Source organism: Mobula hypostoma, chromosome 1, assembly GCF_963921235.1.
Source record: "Mobula hypostoma chromosome 1, sMobHyp1.1, whole genome shotgun sequence".
Taxonomy (NCBI): Eukaryota; Metazoa; Chordata; class Chondrichthyes; order Myliobatiformes; family Myliobatidae; genus Mobula; species Mobula hypostoma.
This window is the reverse complement of record NC_086097.1, coordinates 177,921,316-177,942,925: the sequence shown is the minus strand read 5'-3', so window position 1 is coordinate 177,942,925 and position 21,610 is coordinate 177,921,316. Positions and strand designations below refer to the sequence as shown.

General features: G+C 43.1%; 1 protein-coding gene across 4 annotated transcripts in view; it reads right to left on the bottom strand.

The window, feature by feature from the left end:
* The window catches only part of kctd1 (potassium channel tetramerization domain containing 1), a 130,393-nt gene that overhangs the window by 61,651 nt on the left and 47,132 nt on the right, over positions 1 to 21,610 (bottom strand). Inside the window, exons 1-2 of one of the 4 annotated variants that reach the window (XM_063060267.1) lie at positions 8,156 to 8,843; positions 5,839 to 6,679 (exon numbers count right to left, since the gene is read on the bottom strand). The exons of 1 other annotated variant lie outside the window; for it this stretch is intronic. In XM_063060267.1, coding sequence (XP_062916337.1) covers positions 5,839 to 6,679; positions 8,156 to 8,685 — 1,371 coding nt within the window. In that variant the 5' untranslated portion in view covers positions 8,686 to 8,843. Of the gene's footprint in view, positions 1 to 5,838; positions 6,680 to 8,155; positions 8,844 to 18,483; positions 18,586 to 21,610 lie in introns of those variants that run through there. 2 more of the 4 variants (XM_063060284.1, XM_063060294.1) reach the window with 2 other exon arrangements.

Below are 21,610 nucleotides of genomic sequence, written 5' to 3'. Positions count from 1 at the left end.
CTTGAGCTCTGCAGCCATCTGTGACAAAGAATTCCACAGATTCACCACCCTCTGGCAAAAGAAATTCCTCCTCATCACTATTCTAAATGGACATCCCCCTACTCTGAAGCTGTGCCCTCTGGCCCCACTGTTATCCACTCTATCTTGGTCTTTCAATATTCCATTGCTTTCAATGAGATCTTCCCTCATTCTAAACCTCAGCGAGTACAGGCCCTGAACCATCATATGCTCCTCATATATTAATCCATTGCATTGAAACCCATATAGGTGGTCACTAACAAGAAGGACCAGAAGGTGATGCAAGTTTTCATGGGTTCCGTGATCAGAACTAGGTTTTAAGTTAGGTATGGATAAGACAAGAATGGATCTCGGGGGAATGCGCTAAATCGGAGGAAACTATGTAGAATAATATTAGGCAGTAGGTGGGGAGAATAGATTAGCAGCAGCTGTTATTGATGAAGTACACATATGATATGGGTGGGAGTCATTTAAAGACCCACTATTCAAAATTCTAGACCAATCCTGTGAGGACAGCAGAGCAAAGCTCAGGAACCTGGGATGATTGAGACATAATGCAAATTTAGTCAAAGAGAAAATGGAAGCACATGCAAGTTTCAGGGAATCAGACAGGGCCTCTGAGGAATGAAATGGGGTCATGGGACCATTGGCAAGAGGATGAAGATGAATCCCAAAGGATTTTATACACACATCAAAAACAATTGTATAGCTAGGAAGAAGATAGGACCACTCAAGGACAAAAGAGCCGGTGGAAGTAAGTGAGGGACTAAATGATTGCTTCAGATAGATAGTCACCAAGGAGAAGGATGTGGAGATTAGTAAGATCAGAAAAGTTCAAAGAAAATTTATTACTGAATTACATTTATGCTACCATATACTACCTTCAGATTCATTTTCTTGTAGGATTTACAGGAACAAAATGGAAATACAATAGCACTTACATGAAGGGAGGGGAATCCAATCTGCACCTTGTAAGGCATGAAAATGCTCGATGCAGGCCTCTCATGGTCTGAGTCGATGTCCTTCCTCCCCCCACTTACATGAAACTATACGTAAACAGACAAAGACTGACAGACCACCAGTGTGTAAGACAAACTGTGCAAATAAAAAAATAGTACTGAGAACGAGTCGTTAAAAAGTCCTTGACAGTGAGTCTGCGGGTCATAAAATTAACTCCAAGTAGTGGTGATTGAACTTATCCACGATGGATCAGAACCCTACTGTTTATAGAGTAAAACTGTTTCGGAACCTGGTGGTGTGGGACTTCTTATAACCATCCCAGGTCATTGAGACAGACAGGAGCAGAGATCACTGGGAGCAAGGAGAGAGATCTTTATATCCTCTTTATCCACAGGTGAGGTCCCAGAGGAACAGGGATTTGCCAGTGTTGTTCTTTTGTTTAAAATGTACAATAGGGACAAACCAGGAAATTTTAAGCCAGAGAACCTCACATTAAGGAAATTACTGCCGAAGATTCTTAAGGATACAATTTACACACATCTGGAAAAGCGTAGATTTATAAGGGATAATCAGCTTAGCTTTGTATGGTGGGAGGGGGAGGTCATGTCTTACAATCGTGACTTGAATTTTATGAGGAGGCAGTAAAGATGACTGATGAGAGCAACACACATCAAAGTTGCTGGTGAACGCAGCAGGCCAGGCAGCATCTCTAGGAAGAGGTACAGTCGATGTTTCGGGCCGAGACCCTTCGTCAGGACTAACTGAAGGAAGAGTTAGTAAGAGATTTGAAAGTTGGAGGGGGAGGGGGAGATCCAAAATGATAGGAGAAGACAGGAGGGGGAGGGATGGAGCTAAGAGCTGGACAGCTGATTGGCAAAAGGGATACAAGAGGATCATGGGACAGGAGGTCCGGGAAGAAAGACGGGGGGGGGGAACCCAGAGGATGGGCAAGGAGTATATTGAGAGGGACAGAGGGAGAAAAAGGAGAGTGAGAAAAAGGTGACTGATGAGAGTATGGCAATGGATGTTGTCTATATGGGCTTTAGTAAAATATTCACCTCCACCTTTTCAAGGACAGTTAGAGATAGTAGTATATACCACTCAAATTCAGCAGATGGATAAAACAAAGAAGCCTTTTAGCCATCATGTGTGCTGGCTCTTTGAAAAGATTTTGTCAATTAGTCCCACTTCCCATTCTTCATAGCCACTGCCTGCAAATTTCTCTCTCTCAAAAACATATCCCATTCTGTTTGGCTGAAATTCCAGTCTAATCTGCTCTCAACAACCTTTCAGACAGTGTCCCACATCACATCTCACTGTGTAAAAAGAAACTCATCTCACCGTTGCACTGACAGCATTAACCTCGTTTCAAAACCAGTTCTCAGCTAGAACAATAACCCTGCTGCCCAGTTATATTGGAAGCCTGCCAGTGATGGTAACATTCCCTATGCATGTGGAGCAAAACAGACCAGACAATGTTCTCCTTTCACATTTCTTATGTGCAATGTGAGAAAGAGAGAGAAACAGAGAGAAAAGAATTTAAAATTAATTTTAAGATATCATTTTTTCATAAAATCTACATTTAATTACAAAATCAAAATAATATTTAAAATCTAAATGGGCACTTACCTTGAACTACCATTCTCTATAAGATGCATGATGTCATTTAAACGAATGAGATATGGTTCTTACACCAGTTCTCCCTGGTTCCTTAAGGTTGCTACAACTGGGGGTGGTAATGAGGACAAGCTCCCACCACCTATTAAATACTCCCAATGGCACATGTCCCAAATAGCCTCTGACAACCAAGTCCAGCTCCTGGCCTTCATGAGTGGCCCAGCTACCAAGCCTGGTGGAACCATTTCTACTGACAAGACAATGAGCAAAGGTGGGTTACTGGCACCTTAAAAACAGTCACTTTGGGTAGATGGACGTCATCAGCCATGATTAGTAACTCATTTAGGAGGAAAACTCTGATCTTAAACCTCTGCTGCCTTGCAGCTATACACACTCATGGGGAAGGCTTTGGGAGTAAACCCTGAGGAAAAATCTGAGGTGGAGCAAGCACCAAGACAGTCCTACATTGAAGTCAACACTGACTGGCAGCTCCCGTGAAGCCACTGGTACCAAACTGTATCCTCTGGATTCAACAGCTGCATGGAGAGGAGGGGAGCCCGCTACATGAACACAGGTGGCTCTCCACAGTGTACTGTGAATCATGCATACAGCTAGGATGCAACATTCATGGTTGACATTGACCAACGGAGGGCCTCTCCCTGGCATAAAGTAACCAATCAGACACAAAGGGCACCTGGACACTCACCAGCATACTTAATGGTGTGTCCAGGGCCAGTGCAGGTCAGACGCACTGGCAACAGTTCATCCTGGATTCAATATGTTAATGCACAGGTACAGAGATCTAAGTCCAGTTGAATGGCAAGCAAAAGGTAAGAATATCCTGCTCAATGGGTCTCCATGGAATAAAGGACTGAACCTCTTAATCTCTGGTACTCTGGCCCACCCCAACTAATGACACTCTCATCTTTAAATGAGATCAGTTATGGAAGCATTGATAAGGGCCCTCCAGTCCAACTATGGTGCCCACCCAGCCAGTCTCAATTTTCTACAATGGGCTCATATTCCTCCAAGTCCTACCCCTCCATTTACCTATGCAACTGCTTCTTAAATAACACTGTCCTCCCAGCCTCAACCACTTCCTCTGGCAGTTCGTTCCATATACTCCCCACCCTCTGGTGAAAAAGTTGCCCCTCAGGTCCCTTTTAAACCTTTTCACTCTCACCCTAAATTTATGTTCCCTGGTTTTCAACTCTCCCATTATTGTAAGCACTTTTATAAGATCGCCCTCATTCTCCTACCTTCCGGGGATTAAAGACCTCGCCTGGCCAACCGCTCTCTATAACTCAGGCACTCGTGTCCTGGCAGCATGCTTGCAAATCTTCAATGCACTCTTTCTAGTTTAATTACATTCATTCTATAACTATGTACAGTTCCTTAACTGTACACAGTACTCCAAGTATGGCCAAACTGTATGCAGTATAACCTTCCAAAACTGCATACAGTAATCCAAGAGCAGCCTCACAAACAAATTAAACTACAACACAATGTCCCAACTCCTGTACTCAGTATCCTGACTGAAGGCCAGTACGCTAAATGACTTTTTCACCACCCTGCCTAACTCTGCTTTCAATGTACTCCAAGGTCCCAAAGTATTCCAAAGTGTTGGGAAAGAATGAACTTGCAGTTCTACTACACCTCTCGCATGGTCAAGAAGTCACAAAATGTTTCATAGCTAAGTCCTGCTATTATAATATTATGAAACACAACAGCCAATTTGTGATTATAGTCTTAAAACTAGCAGTGCACTACAGATCAGATAAAATAGCTTCTCAGAGGCAAGATGACAGCTGAACCGGGAACTAATTTTGCCACAGTGAAGCAGCTCTTCGCACAGAGGTTGCATTTATAACCGGAGGTGTTACAAAGGAGAACGTGTGCACAGTGGAACGTAGACTGGATGCCATCTGGGAAAACTTGTTAATGATTATCAGCAGCAAGAGACAACATGCACAATACGTGGGAATCAGCCACAAAAAGCCAGTGGAAACCTGTCATAATGCCAAAGCACAAAAGATAGTGGACTTGGGGTAGACAGATAAGAAATTAAAACGTGGCCTGGGTTTGAAATTTTCTATTGGATAATGCAAAGATTATTGATGCAAATGAAAGCAGGAACAAAGCAGAAATGAGTTAATTGAAGGGGTGGGCTTAATGGGCCCATTAACTCAACATAAATTTTAAAAATTACGCTTCAAAGTTGTGGGCATCAACATCTCAGAGGATTTAATCTCGGCCCAACACAGTGATTGCAATCATAAAGAAACACCAGCAGCTATACATCATTAGAAGCTTTAGGAGATTTGATATGTCACCAAAGACTCCAGCAAATTTCTACGTTTACTATGGAAAGCATTCTGAGTGGTTGAATCACAGCTTGGTACGGAGGCTCCATTGCACTGAGTCGAAAAAGCTGCAGAAGGTTGTACTCAGTCATCTCCACCTTGGGCACCAGCCTCCCCACCATTGAGGACATCTTCAAGAGGCGGTGCCTCCAGAAGGTATCATCCCTTATCGAGGACCCTCATCATCCAGGATGTGCCTTCTATTCATTACAGCAATTAGGAAGGTGGTACAGGAGTCTGAAGACATACACTCAATGTTTTAGAAACAGTTTCTTCCCCTCCATCATCAGATTTCTGAATGGTCCATGAACCCAACCTCACTATTTTGCCCTGTTTTTAATGTATCTGTTATTGCAACTTATAGTATTTTTATATATTGTAAAGAAAAAGAATTTTAGGATGTATACTGTATACATTTCTCTGACATTAAATGTACCTATTGAACTGCTGTTGAAAAACAAATTTCACTACATTTGTCAGAAATAATAAACCCGATTTTGATTTTGTTTCTTGTGTGAATCTACACATACAAGATGGACACAAAATTTAAATACAGTAAGTTTGCCCAAGTTGTAATACCTTCTTTGCTGATCATCTCAAACTTTTTGCCAAAGCTTTTCAATTAAAACATCCCTCTCACCCCCCTCCCAGAAAAACAACTAAATGCTGAAAGAGGAAGGAAGGAAATAATTTAAAATTTAAACAATTTTAAACAAATGATAACCCTAAATGAATATGTTTGTTCATCTTATAACTTAACTTTTAAATGTAGACAGTGACTATGGTAACAACCAAGACATGTCTTAGCTTTTGTTTAAATCAGAAAGGTGGCTTCAAAAAAATCAGTTGAGTTGTTAAAGCCATGATTGTCAAGCATTACCTGGATAGTCGATATGAGTATTGATGTATTGGATCCAAGGCGGTCACTGGATTCCTGAAGCAAAGATTCCTGTGAGCTGTTGCCATCTGGAAGCACATTCTGGGAATCTATGGGATCGGAGGACCGGATGCATATTCGTTTTGGTGAAGGTGGACAGCTGATGTCGTGTGATGACATAGGTTGATAAAATGCGGGGGTCATAGTCTGCTCCACTTTCACCCTTACAACCTCTCCATCATGGTTTTGGATGCCGTAAGGGCAGGGCTGCTGGTGATGTTGATGGGAGCCATTAGTGCTTTGGGGTGATCTGTGAGGCATCAGCCTGTTGCCAGTGCCCGCTATGCTGCTCAGTGTGGCTACAGACATCGCTCCTATGCAATGATTAGTGTAAGTCTTGGAGAGTTTGGCAGTTTTGGAAAGCATCTGCATCCGTGTGCCCAAAAGATTTTTTCCAATGGCTTTGTTTTCATACCAGGTCACATCACTTTCATTGCAATGATCCCTTGGTCTTTGAAAGAAAGCCTTACAGAGGGGGTTACGCTTTGAAATATACTTAACAAAACTGGCATAAGGGCAAAACTCTGTGCCCGTCTCATACATTCTCTTCTTACTCCAGGTTACCGAGCGAGATTTATGATAAGGTCCACAGGCTTTATAATAGACAAATCTTCTGCCATCCTCATCTGTGCCCAGGCCAAAGGAGTCCTCCTCCAGTTCCCTCTGGTTCTCCCGACCCCTTGTGCAGAAGTACATGCAGATCTCGAACCAGACCTTATTGAGCAATCCAAAGGGCATGTTCGTATCGAAGCTGCAGGAGGTGTAGAGTTTCCTCAGATCGGACCTGGTGATAGGGATGTCACGATATGATTTGTCTTGATGACATGATACAGTATTTTTTTGGGAAAAAAGTATGATTTTGTTTTTTTAATAAAACCATAATGACTAGGCATAAATCAACACCGGCTGCATTGTCTCAATTTCCTAGCAAGGACCAGGAAGTATGCACATACTGAGAAAGCATTATAACATTTCACACACAGCATTGTAAATTGCTTAACTGTTTTCTGTGAAAACTATTCCCTCGTTTATAACTAGAAATGGGCAACTATAATTCCCTCTACACACTACCATATAGCACCAGCGGCAACTGCTGTTTCACTACCTAAATATCCCAGTTGGGGAACAGAAGCATTCTGCCAGATGCTAGTGGTTAGAAAGGCGTTAATGCTCTTAAATCATGGCACCATACTCCTTGTCCCAAATTGATAATTGGAAAAAAAGGTAAACTTGCTAAGTCCATATCTCACCTGTATATTCATTAACCATGATAATTACCCAATTTTAGGCAACTAATGCAAACCACATACAGGAACAAATCACCCAATTGCTGCAATGATAATTATGGCCAAGATTAGCTTCCAAGTGCATAATGCTCACCGACAATCCTCCACACTCCCAGGCACAATTCTGGCCAAGGAGTGTCTTTGGTAACTTTAAAACTTGTATGGTAGTCTGGAGATTACAAGATATAAATATTTTAAATCCAAGTATTTATGAATTTTTCAGTTTCACTGTCACTTGATGGCAGACAAAACAGTTCAAGGCTATTTAGTCTAAATAAAAAGCCAAGTTAATGCAAATAAAAAGCCAGCCAGAATGTTCCCGACCTTAATCAAACGAGTTGCACAGTTCCTGGAGGTCATACAATATGTGCGTTGCATAACTAATCAAACGACTTTCATCGAGAACACAGAGACACACAAAGAGCTAAAATGTGCAGTAGAAAGGAATGAAACAGCGATGAGCACCATGCCTTGCTCTCTAAAGGAGGGATGCAGCCAACTCTTAGCACAGGACCGATGCGATTCCCCCAAGCGTAGCGTGTAGTGTTAAGTTTACGTTAACTTGTGCTTGGCAGGGACTGTGCTTCTGCAGCGGAAAGCTAATTTTCCTGGCATTCATGCCCTGTGTGAGTATGCATTACTACAATAAACTTGTACTTGAGAATGATAGGATAAAGTTGGACAGCTACTGCACGTCTATCAAAGTTAGCGATGACTTTGTGTATATTTGTGTGTGTGTGGAGGGGGAGGGCACTGGTAATAAAACAACAAGGACGTTTCGATTCATTGAGTTGCCAATTTGCAGCGGGACAAGTGTAATGTACCAAGCTAAATGATTCTGCAAGGAGTCGGACGGGCGTGCGTGCTAGAGGAGGATGTGAAAGACCCGGCCAAGTGTGTGTGAACGGGGGGAGCGAAGCGAAGCGACGGAGGGGAAGAGGAGCAGATGGATGGAGAGGGTTAAGCCCAACTACCTGGTGATGGCTTGCTTCTGGATGACGGGACCGGCTCCCTGCTCCTCGAGTTTTCTGATGACGGCGGCCAGTGTCAGGTTGGCACTACGGAGCTCGGGGTCCTTGGTCAGGTCCAGGGTGCGGCTGTAAGGGGGTTCGTTCAGGTAGCGGTTGAGCGAGCTGCGGATGCTGATGAGCGAGGATTTACTGTACACCTGCCCGCTCTTTGACCTGGCCTCAGCGTAGAAGGAGCGCAGCGCCCGGCACAGCTCTTCCTTGCCCAGCCTCTCGAAGTCGGAAGGCTGCTCCCTCTCGCTCAGGTAATCGCGGAAGATCTTGACGGCGTAGCGGGTGGCCAGCCGGGTGTTCTGGCTCAGGCGGCCGGACGCCTCAAAATCAGGCGCGGCGGGTGCTGCTTCTCCTTCTTCCTCCCGCTCCCGGCGGCGGCGGATAGAGCGGCGGGCACTGCTTGCACCCGTCCCGGTCCCGGTCCCCGGCCCCGCTGTTCCCGCTGCGCCCGTCCGCTCGCCACTGCCGGGCACTCGCGCCATGTTGCGGCTGGTGCGGAGCCCGGGCAGCGCGGACGCATGCGCTGCATTGGTCTCTGGGATTTTGCACCTGCCAACAGTCCCAATCCCACTAGAGGAGGGTGAGGGAATATCCCCCCTCCTGGAGTTTCGGGTGTCCCGACTGTCGCTCTTCTGCCTAGCACCGGTGTGACTCTGTTAACCCCCCCTACCCACCCCCTATTGAAGATGGGATCCGCCACTCTCTTTCTGCGCTGGAGGTGGTGGCCACATTTCGCCGCCCCTCCGCGTCCAACAACACACACTCACGCCCGCGGACACCCCTCCTCGGAGACCTTCCCCCTCAGCTCTCCCTCCCTACTTCGCCCCCCTCCTCTCCTCACTTCTCGTCTCGCCGCACCATCGTATCAACTTCATACCCCTCCCCACCCACATCGTGTGGCCCTGCCCCCACATCTTCACCCTCCTCCCCATCCTGTCCCATGATCACACCAAAACACATTCTGTCAAACCATCCCACCCCCGCATCCACACTTCCCTTGTGTCATCTGACTACCCCTTCCATCTCGTGTCCACAACACCTCTTTCCTCTACCCCGTTCTTTGCTTTGACCCTTTGTCCTTCCCAAACTCACTTACCCAACTCAAACCACCCCACTGCGAACTCCTCTTTCCCCATCAACCCTCCACCTTCTCTTTACCTTAAAGTTCAAAGTAAATTTATTATCAAAGTACATATAGAGATTCATTTGCTTGTGGGCAATCACAGTTAACAGAAAAACAATAGAATCATTGAAATACCGCACCAACTAGGCATTCAACCAGGGTGCAAAGACAACAAACTGTGGAAATACAAAAACAAATAATAATAAATAAATAAGCAATAAATACTGAGACCATCAGAGCAAAAGTCTTTCAAAGTGAGTCCACAGGTTGTGCGAACATTTCAGAGATGGGGCAAGTGAAGTTCAACAGCCTGATGTTTGAGGGGTAGTAACTGTTCCTGAACCTAGTAGTATGAGTTGTGAGGCTCTTGTACTTTTCTTTCTGATGGCAGAAGTGAGAAGGGAGCATAACCTGGGTGCTGGGAGTCCCTGACAATGGATACTGCTTTCCTGCAACAACATGTAGGTGTGCTCATACTGGGGAAAGCTTTACCCATGATAGACTAGGCCATAGCCACTACTCTGGTAGGATTTTTCATTCCCGGGCATTGGTGTTTCTATACCAAGATGTGATGCAGCCAATCAGTAAGCTATCCACCACATATCTATCAAAGTTTGTCAAGGTTTTAGACATCATGCCAAATCTTCACAAGCTCATGATGAAATAGATGTGCTGCCATGCTTTCTTCATAATTGCATTTACATTTTGGGCCCAAGTCATGTCATCTGAAATGATAACAATGAGGAATTTTAAATTACTGACCTACTCCACCTCTGATCCTCTGATGAGGACTGGCTCATGGACCCCTGGTTTCCTCCTTCTGAAGTCAATCATCAGCTCCTTGGTCTTGCTGACATTGAGTAAGAGGTTGTTGTTGTGGCACCACTCAGCCAGATTTTCAATCTCCCTCCTGTGTGCTAATTCATCATGGCTTTTGGTTCAGCCTATGTGACTCACCCCTCTGGTTTTCCTTTAACTCTCCTTCTTTTCTCCTTCCCTCCTCCAAAAACCTGTCCCTTCCTACTCCTCAATACTCCAATCTAACTCCACAAAGCCCCCTATCCCCTTCCCACCTTTTCTGTTTTCTCCCATCTCCCTTCTTCCCTACTCAGTCACACCCTTTCACACACTCACCTTCAGCCATCACTCTTGCCTCCTCATTCTCACGTTGTCTTTCATTTATCTCACCCTCTCCCTTCTCCCATTCTCACCCCTCTCTTCCACTCCCCTTTATGTTCTGCATGAAGTGGCACAATCTCTCACCTGATCCCCCATGCCTTTGAGAAGTGCCTGTCTTACTATCTCACTCTCTGGTGTAGGTGAAGGAAAGCTCTTCAATTCACGATGGTGCTAACTGTGTTGCCCCCTTTCCCTTTGATCTTACCCTTTCTTGTCTGTTCTACCCTGCTATCCTGCCCTCTCTCCCCTGGCCCATTTCATGACCCTGACCTTCCCTCATTCATATTCTTACCCACACATTTCCTCTCTCCCTGTGACTTTGCTGTCTGTCCTTCCCACACCTCTCATTCTTCCTCTCCTCCTTCATGCCTGCCCCTCTCATACAATGCACTCTCCTTCCACTTCCCTCAGCCCTGCAATTTTGATTAGCCTCATTCCCTTTCCTTTTCTCTATTCCATCTCTTTGCTCCACCCTACCTCTTCCACCGACTCCACATCTTTTCTGCTACCCAGTTCCTTAGTCCTATCCTATCTACTGCTCCTCCATTCTCAATATCTTGCCATTCTCTATATCCTCCTAACAGTTCATCCCTTGATCCTCACAAATCTAGCCCCATTCCCTCCATCCCACCACTTCCATCAAACTCCACCCTCTCCAGCTCTATACGACCCAACGCTCCCATGACCTAAGCACCCATCTACCATTCTCTCCCATTGTCCCCAGCACCTCCACCCCCAACATCTTCCCTTCATACCCTTTCCTTCCCTCAGCACTGACAAGGGCATAGTATAAATTCCACACAGCAGCGCCCAGGGTTGGGATTGAACACAGATCCTCTCCCTGTGCCTGTGCCAGAGGCACTGAGTGAAAAGATTGCTGTGGAAACATTTACATGGAGAAAGCTTGGGGGTGCGCTGAGACCTCTTGCGGTAGGTTTTGAGGCATTACATTGTGAATGACCTGCTGGTTAGAATGATTCTGTGACTGAGCAGAGGTCTTGCTCCTACCCACTGACATGATGCTTAAATACCACACTCAGTGAATTTCAAACCACAACACAAAGAGTTAAGGCTGCAGCAACATCCTCGGCTGGAATACAATGCAACTGGGTCTCCAGCTTGGTAATGTGGAATCCTTACAAACATCCTTGTAGGAACTGAGGGTTTGCTACAGGGCACACAGCCTCAGGTGTGGAGCTGCCAGGCATCTAAAAGGCAGTGGTGTGGTACATAAAACCAGCATACAATGATGTCGCAATAAGGAAAAGAGACGAGTGTTGTATTTGCAACGGCAAACCTGATAAATGGCATCGAGGAAACACTCTGAAACCAGACAGAGCTGGATACATGTAGCAGGTCAGGTAGCATCTTGGAGAGAGAAAAACAAAACTAATATTTCTTTCTTTTTCACAAAGCGGAAGGGCCTTTGACCTGAAGTATTCACTCCATTCCTCTCTCCACAGATACTGTCTGACCTGCCAAGTGTTTCCAGTGTTTTCTGGTTTTCTTTCAAGTTTCCAGCATCTGCAGCTTGTTAATTTGTGTACCAAAGAACCAGATTCTTAACTTCAAAAGGCAGGAATTGACAATCAAGGTACCAACAGTGAGCAAAAGATAATGATAAAAACAATGCAGAACTCCTGGTTCACTTCATTGCACCAACTTGCATTCATGTTTAAATATTTAGTGTAGTAAAGCATTACAGAACAATTTGTATCATAACAATCAGAAAACAAAGTCATCCAATCGTAACATAATGAATAGCAATGATACAATATAGCAATAAAAGTAACGGTGGTTTCTCAACAGTGCAATGAAAACTAAGGATATAATATAGAACAATGGATGGTATATATGCAGCAACTAGTATTCTGTTGTTCATTGACCACAGGATTGTAATAAAATGAAAGTAGCATGTTTACAAAGTGTATCACAATTAACAATGAATAAGTTGTAAGGTTGAATTAAATTTTGAGAAGAAAGATTGATTAAGGTACAATAAGCTTCTGGCTTTCCCTGCATTTCCCCTCAGTCCTATCCCTTGCATTAATACTAAACCAAGAAGGTAATTATGTGACCACACAGAGTAATAATGGCCACATATTTCATACATTGTAATTGCAAAGACAAATATCAAAAATCTAAAAGCAGTTTGGTAATTATGTGATCAATCTACTACAATATTTCCACCTCAATAACTATGTGTATGGCCCATCGCTTATCACAGCAATACAGGAGAAGTGACTTAACATATTACATTGAATGTCCAGGACAGAACAGGCTATTTGGTCCATCCACTCCTATGCTAGGAGCTTGTCCCATCCTGTCACTCCAACTCCATCAGCATATCCCACACCTGCTTCTCCTCAAAACACTTAGCATCATAAAGTCCTACAGTACGGAAATAGTAGGCCCAATTCATCCAAAGTTCAAAGTAAATTTATTATCAAAGTACATATATGTCATCATATACAACCCAGAGATTTATTTTCTTATAGGCAATCACAGTAAATACAATAGAATCAATGAAAGACTGCACGCAACAGGATGGACAATAACCAATGTGCAAAAAAAACCCTACAAACTGCACAAATACAAAAAGAAAAAAATATTAATAATCATCAATAAATAAGCAATAAGTATCCAGAACATGAGATGAAGAGTCCTTGAAAGCAAGTCCAATTCGGTCCATGCTGACCAAGGTTTCTATTTAAGCTAGTCAGTCCCATTTGTCTATGTTTGACTCATATCCCTCTAAACCTCTCCTATCCTTGTTCTCCATTAGAACAAGTTTTGAAATCCCACAAAAAGAAAGTGACCAGAGCAGTATTTCTGCACTTGAGACATATTGCAAAGATGTGTCTGTTTCTGTCACGTAATGATGCTGAAAAACTAATTCAAGCCTTTTTATCAAGTAGACTGGATTGCAGCAATATACTTTTACTGGCTTTCCAAAGCAATCCAATGACAAACTTCAACTCATTTAGAATGTCGCTGCTAGACTTCTAACTAAAACACAAGGGAGCACATCATTCCCATCCTAACTGATCTGCATTGGCTTCTGTATCTTTTAGAATTGATTTTAAAGTTCTCTTACTTGTTTTTAAAGCTCTCGATTGTCTGGGCTCAGAGTACATCACAGAATCGCTTTCTTTGAACCCACTTGAGCTCTCAGATCTTCTTCCGCCAATCTCCTAAATTTAAACAATCTCTTTCAAAAGATAATTGGCAGGTCAGCATTTTGAACTATGCTCGTAAACTGTGGAACTCATTAACTAAAACTATGAGAGATGCAAATTCAGTTGACATTTTTAAACACCAGCTCAAAACCTATTTATTTAACCATGTCTTTAGTGAACGGTATTGAAATAAAACTAGAAGAAAAGAATTTTAACAAAGGCAAAGGTCTCACTCTAAGTGAGAACTGGAATTCTATTGTAAACAAGGTGGGAGAGCAGAAACCTGATTGGATGGGGATTAATCAATCAGGAGGGATGGACGATGGGGGTATACACTGGACTAGACATGCCCAAGCATCATCTCTGACGAAGATGACAGAATTTATCATTGACCTGCTGGTCAAAATCAATACCTATACCTGGCTGGAAGCCCAAGAAGAGTTTATTTATCATAGGTGCCGGGAAAGTACAAGATCCTTTTTGAATCATTGTTTGCTTGAAAAGTTATTATTATTATTATTAAATTCTTCCCCTTCCCTGGGCATAGGCATTTCCTTCAAGTTCCATATGGATTTCTTGCTGACCACATTTACTTGTTCATAGGCCAAGAATCTCACTCATATGGCTTGCATTGATTGCCATTCCTAATTACCCCTGAACCAGACCGAGTGAAAACAGGAGGAAAGGATGATGGCATTTGTCCTAAAGTCCAGGAGAGGATGTTTTCTCTTATGAAATTTACTGTTTAAAAATTAAAGGTTGCTCATTTAAGACAATGAAGAGATTATTTCCATTTCTCTCTGAAGTTCACGTCTTTAGAATTATGTTAGACAGAGTTATCGAGTGATACAGCAGGAAGACAAGCCCTTCAGCCCACCAACACCGTGCCATCGATTAACCATTTACACCAATCCTATATTAATCCTATTTTTAATTCTCTCCACGTTCCCACCAATTTACTCCCACAGGTTCCAACATTCATCTATGTACCAGGTGCAATTCACAGCAGCCAATTAAACTACCAACCCACACATCTATGGAATGCAGGAGGAAACCAAAGCGCCTGGGAGAATCCCACATGATCACAGGGAGGACAGCAGACAGCAGACAGCGGACTACACACAATCAATGCCCGAGGTCAGGATTAAACCTGGATCATTGGATCTGCGAGCTGCCCTTCATCAAAGCCGTGAGCAGTCTGTGAATATTTATTAAGGAGGAGTTAAATAGATCCTTGATAAGGACAAAAGATTGCTGAGGTACATAGGAGAGTAAAATGGAGGTTACAACCAGAGCAGCTACGATCTTACTAAATGTTGGACCAGGCTCAAGATTTCTGCTTCCAATTTAAATGTTCATATTTCCTTCATGGAGAACAGATGTTTCTTTATTAAGTAACAACACGTGTGGGTTTTCAGGATCTCCATTTAAAAAAAATATTTAATTACTTAAATTCAACTTCTCAGCTGTCATCTTTGGATTTTTCAACCATGTTGCTTTGGGAGTACAATAGTCCCAATGCTAGCAGCATTCATGATGTAGCTCTATACTCGTCCATGTCTAACTCTCTCCATCACTAAGGACTTCACCATATGGGACATGTCCTCTTCTGGTACTACCACTGGGGAGGATGTACAGGAGGCTGAAGACCCACAGTCAATGATTCTGGAAGATCTTCCTTTTCACCATCAGATTTCACAGCTCCAAACTGCTAATTGAATTTGCTGATGAAACTACACTGATTGGCCTAATCTCAAATAATAATGAGGCAGCCAACAGAGAAGAAGTCATCACCCTAACACAGTGGTTTCAAGAAAACAACCTCTCCCTCAACGTCACGAAAACAAAGGAGCTGGTTGTGGACTACAGGAGGAATGGAGACAGGCTAGCCCCTATTGACATCAATGGATCTGGGGTTGAGCGGGTGAACAGCTTTAAGTTCCTCAGCAAAAGCATCACCGAGGATCTCACATGGTCTGCACATACCAGCTGTGTGGAGAAAAAGACACAACAGTGCCTCTTTAACCTCAGATGGTTTAAGAAGTTTGGTATAGGCCGCCAAATCCTAAGAACTTTCTACAGGGGCACAACTGAGAGCATCCTGACTGGCTGCATTACTGCCTGGTATGGGAACTGTACTTCCCTCAATCGCAGGACTCTGCAGAGAGTGATGCCGACAGCCTAGTGCATCTATAGATGTGAACTTCCCACTATTCAGGACATTTACAAAGACAGATGTGTAAAAAGGGCCTGAAGGATCACTGGGGACCCAAAACATCCCAACCATAAGCTGTTCCAGTTGCTACCATATAGGAAACAGTACCGCAGCATAAAAGCCAGGACCAACAGGCTCCGGGACAGCTTCTTCCACCAGCCATCAGACTGCTTAACTCATGCTGACACAACTGTATTCCTATGTTATATTGACTATCCTGTTGTGCATAATATTTATTATAAATTACTATAATTGCATATTGCACATTTGAATGGAGACATAACACAAAGAATTTTACTCATGTATATAAGTGAATTCAATTCAAATCAATTCTGAATGGTTCATGAACTCAGGAACATGACCTTATTATTCCTTTTATTTATGCACTATTTATGTTTGTAATTTATTGTAATTTGCTGCCTTTACATTGTCTTGCTGCCACAAAACAACTATTTTTTACATCAAAGTCAGCCATGTTAAACCCAATTCTGAATTTGCTTTGATGTTCCATCTCCTGCATTGTAACAATAGAAACTATGAATCAAAGTATCCACAGTAGCAACTGTACATTGGGATCTCATGGCAGACAAATGCATCAATAAGTAGAAGCATTCTGTTTTAATGGACCAACTCACTGTCATAAACTTTCTTGCAGAACAGTTACAATAATTAAAGTATAACCAGCTCTCAACCAGGTATTTGTGTTTTCCACACATGTACTTTATTAGTCCTTCCAGCCAAGCTGAGCTAGTACTCTACAAAATCTCTGGCCCAAATTAATAAAGTTCTATTTTTAAATCTGTTCATTAGGTATCCAGTGTTTATTGTCCCTTCCTAATTTTCCCAGGAAGTTGCTGGTGAGCCACTTCCTAAAGATGTTGAAAGCAAATTGTTACCACAGAGTTAATTGCCAGCCACAGTCAAAACAGAACAGAGATAGTTCCCCTATCCTCACTTTTCACTCCAAGAAACATCACATCCAGCATAACAACCTTTGTCATTTGTATCATCTGCAATGAGATCCCACCACCAGCCATATCTTCTCTTCTCCACCCCTTTCCACCTTCTGGAGGGAGCATTTCCACTGTAACTCCCTAGTCTGTTCACCCCTCGCCATCCATCTACCATATACCTCTCCCCTAATGGTTCCATTCCAATCTCCCTTACTTATCAGATTCCAGCACCGGGAGCCCGTTGTGTTCCTGCCTATCTCCATTCAGCAACTGACTCCAACCTCACTCTCCCCTCCCCTTACCTTGGTCCCTGGGTCTCAATATTTATCTTTTCCCTTTCCTTTTTCTGCATCCATCTATCATTCATCTGCCATTATCTCCCAACTCCTGCCCTGCTTTCCTACTCTACCTGGTTCAACTCACTAGCCATCTTACTCCCTCCTCCATCCACCAATCATGTCGGAATCCTGCTTCACCGTTCCCCTTCCTCTATACTGGCCATCTCGCCTCTCCATTTTGAGCCCTGATGCATGATTGTGACATCTCCCCCCCCACTCCCTCCAATCTCTACAGAAACTGTTTGACCTGCTGAGATCCTCTAGCAGATTGTTTGTTTCTTCAGATTCCAGCATCAACAGTCCCTTGTGTCTCTAGCCACATTGTTGTGGGTCTGGAGTTACTTGTAGATCAGACTGGTAAGGTTGGCTATTTTCCTTCCCTGCAGGGTATTAATAAATCGGATAGGGTTTCCAGAAATCCAGTAGTTTCATGGTCCATTATAGATATGAACTTATTTATTTAAGACTACATCCATTAATTGAATTTAAATTATTTGCCATGGCATGGTTTGAAACTGTGCCTCCAGTTTGTAATCCAGGACTTAGCCTCCTGTGCCAATAATGTAATCAAGGCTCATTTCATTGAAGCAAACCAACAGGGCAGCAGTTGATGCAAATCTTTTTCACTTGATAATAACAGCAACAACAATGGTACCTTGTTCTTCCCCTTTTGCTTGGCTGTCTAGTTTAATTTCAACTACGGTCAATCATCACCATCCTATCCTGCACTCTCTTCAAGTTGCAGTCATAGAATTGTTACAGCATAGGACACTGGACCCAATAATTCTGAGCCAGCTACTGATAGATCAATAACATTAGTCCGGTGACCCATACTTTCTCTAAAACACTCTCACCAATGATCAATCAAATTTCTTTTGAAGTATTTCATTGACTGTTTCCACACCTACAAGGACAGTGAGTTCCATATTATAATTATTTTCTGGGTACAAAGAATATAACACCTTTCACTCTCTGAAGGCCTCAGTGCCTTGTGTTTTAAAGAATTTCTCTGATGTGAATCTTGGACCAGGGGACAACTTCAGAAAGGGGATTTCAGGGGAGTACACACCAGCCCTCTTTCACTTGTTGGGGGGGGGGGGGTCAGCAGCAGAAAGAACAAACAGTTTCACATTCCTGAACATCAACACCTATCCTGGGCCCAGCAGGTTGATACAGTCACAAAGAAGGCACACCTAACTCTTAGGAGTTTGAGAAGATATTGCATGTCACCAAAGTCAGTTACAGATTTCTGTAGATGTACAGTGGAGAGCATTCTGACTAATTGTATCTCACCCTGGTATGGAGATTTCAATGCACAGTTCACCAGAGGCTGCAGAGCGTAACAGACCAACGCAGCTCCATCATAAGCACGACCTTCCCCACCATCGATGACACCTTCAAGAAAGCAGCATCTGTCACAAAGGATCTCACCATCAATGTTCCCTCTAATTTTTAGTAGTCAGTGTGCGCAGAAATCTTTTGTGCAAATTTTTTTCCTGTGACAAAAGTATGTGCGCACTGAATGCACACATGGGACAGTTTATGTAGGTTTACAAAATATTTGACAAAAAACTGCACAGAATAACAACAAAATAACATACATATTTAAGTCACTCAGTTATTTTTTCTCTCTTCTGTCTTTGGCATTTACCCATTCTTTGTAAACTCTATCTAGACTAATAGAACTTCCATCCAATTGATAGCTTTTGATTCTCATTAACATATCCAAATGACATTCACCTAAATGGTTTCTCAGCTTGTTTTTGAGTTGATTAATCAGGCTAAAACCTCGCTCACAGTCCGCACTAGATGCAAGAAAGGTTCCTCCAATGTCCATCAACTGTGCAAGGTCACAAAACTGTTCATTTTGAAGTACAAATGCCACCATTGGAACAAAGTTACTTGCGCGGAAAATTTGAAATCATTAAGCTGTCTAACTATTACAGTATTTTTATCTAGAAAATCATGATATTTTAGACATAAGGCATTAACTTGTCCATCGCCAAATGTGAAGTCACAATCTGCAATTGCGGAGAAATCAAAAGCTGACCATTCTTGTACCTCTGGATTTGATCATTTTCGCTCTTGCTCATCTGCACTCAACTGTAATATGCATAGCACTCCTGTAACAGGTAATGATGGGTTCTGTTGCCTGAGCTTTTGTACACTGTCCAAATGCGCTGTTTTTACTATTGTGTTAAGCCATTCAACTTTAAACAAATTTACAGTTCTTTTGCGCTTCACGCCCTTCGCTTCTTTTGAATTCAACATAGTGAATCAATATTTTTTTCAATAAAAACTTAGTAAGCTATCTACAGGATTTGAAACGGATCTTTGTAAACTTTATGATATGAATACTGTCCGCCAAAGACAGCTGCTGCTGTGATGCAGCTGTACAAACCGGAACAGGAAAGGTGACGTGACGTGCATTGTGGTATTTGAAAAACCGACTAACTAGTCAACAAAAACATTGACCTAAAAGATTATTTTCAATAAGTATAATTATTAATTACTACATTATTTTAGGTAACTAACCTTTTGTGCGCACATTAATTTCCTTTGTGCACTGGTTGAAAAATGTAGGGAACATAGCTCACCATCCAGGACAGGTCATCGGAGGGGAAGTACAGGAGCCTGAAGACCCACACTCTTTGACTCAGAAACAACTTCTTCCCCTCCATCATCAGATTTCTGAATGGTCCACAAAGCTATGAACCACCTCATTATTCCTTTTCTCTGTTGTTAATTTACTTTTTAAATTTATAGATTGTTATGTCTTTGCCCTGTACTTTTTTTAAAGCATGTCGCACCAGATAGTCAGCCATTCTTGTCTGGCATGTGGTGTCAGGATTAACCAGGTCACGATGTGAACATTCCTGACTCGACCCTTGTACTCTTTTTACGAGGCCGAGTGGCTAGCTCGACACTCAACCCGGCATGGATGGAAAGCGTGCTCGGGGGTGGCCCGGCTTGGATTTGAACTCGGGAGCCTTCGCTCCGGAGTCTGGCGCTGTGCTGATGCTGCAAAACAATAAATTTCCAATATACTTCCTTAATTTCAAATGACATTGATTAATCATTGCCATTCTCTCCTGCAATCTGTTTACTTGCAATCACACCATTGTTGGAGCATTGCGCCAGCTGCTAGTACAGCAATCCAATTTCATCCCCATAACAGGCCATTTGGCCCATGGTGCTGACCCTTTAACTTACTCCAAGATTAATCTGCCCTTTCCCTCCCACATAGCACTCCATTTTTCTTTCCTCTTTGTCCCTAAGTAAGAGTCTCTTAAATGACCTTAATGTATGTATCTGACTCTACCACCACCCCTGGATGTGCATTCCATGCACCTGCCACTGTGTGTGTAAAAAAAACTGTGTCAGACTTGGCCACTATACTTTCCTCCCAACACCTTAAGTTATGCCCCTCCCCCTCATCTTACAACTCATCAGACAGCAGATTCTGTGGACACCACGATGACATGTTAACCCCCCAGGGGCCAGGGCTCGGGATGTTTCGGATTGGGTCCACAGCATTGTAAAATGGAAGGGTGAGCAGTCATGGTATATATTGGCACCAGTGATATAGGTAGGAAAAGGGAAGAGGTTCTGAGGAGAGAATATAAGGAGTTAGATAGAAAGCTGAAAAGAAGGACATCTCAATAACCCTGTTATTTTTGCACCTTTCCAAAGTCTGCCTCCCAATCTGTTCCTTGGTGTCTCTGATGCTATGGAGCGGGGGGGGGGGGGGGAAAGGTCTATAGAATACTCCCAGTAGAGTGAGAGGTCCCTTTCTCTTGCTGACTTCCACCCACACTGACTCAGTGGACAATACCTTCATGACATCCTCCCTTTCTGCAGCTGTGATACAATCCCTGAATAGCAATGCCACTCCCTCATCTCTTTTACCTTCCTACCTGCCTCTTCTGAAACAACTAAACCTTGGAAAATCCAGCAGCCACGCTTGCCCTTGTGACAGCAAAATCTCTGTAATGGTCACAATGTCGTAGTTCCATGTACTGATTCATGCTCTAAGTTCATCGCCCTTGTTCCTTCTTACATTAAAATAGACACATTCAATCCATTCATTTGCCTGCATTTAGGCCCATCTTTCCTCACAGTCTCTCTACATGCTGTGTCTACCTTTACACCAACCGCCACATTCTCTGAACTATTACTCTGGTTCTCCTACCCCTGCCAACCTAGTTCAAACTTTTGATAATTAATTTATTTTTGAACTATGAACAGAATCCAAATGATACAGCTTAGAAAGGGGCTAATTCAGCCAAGCTGTGGATAGGGCTGTTGAATTTCAATTCCATGGTACTGACATCCTAGAGAGTCGTATCCACAGTCTTGGCAGTGTGGAGGATCAGAGGGATCTTGGGGTCTGAGTCCATAGGACACTCAAAGCTGCTAC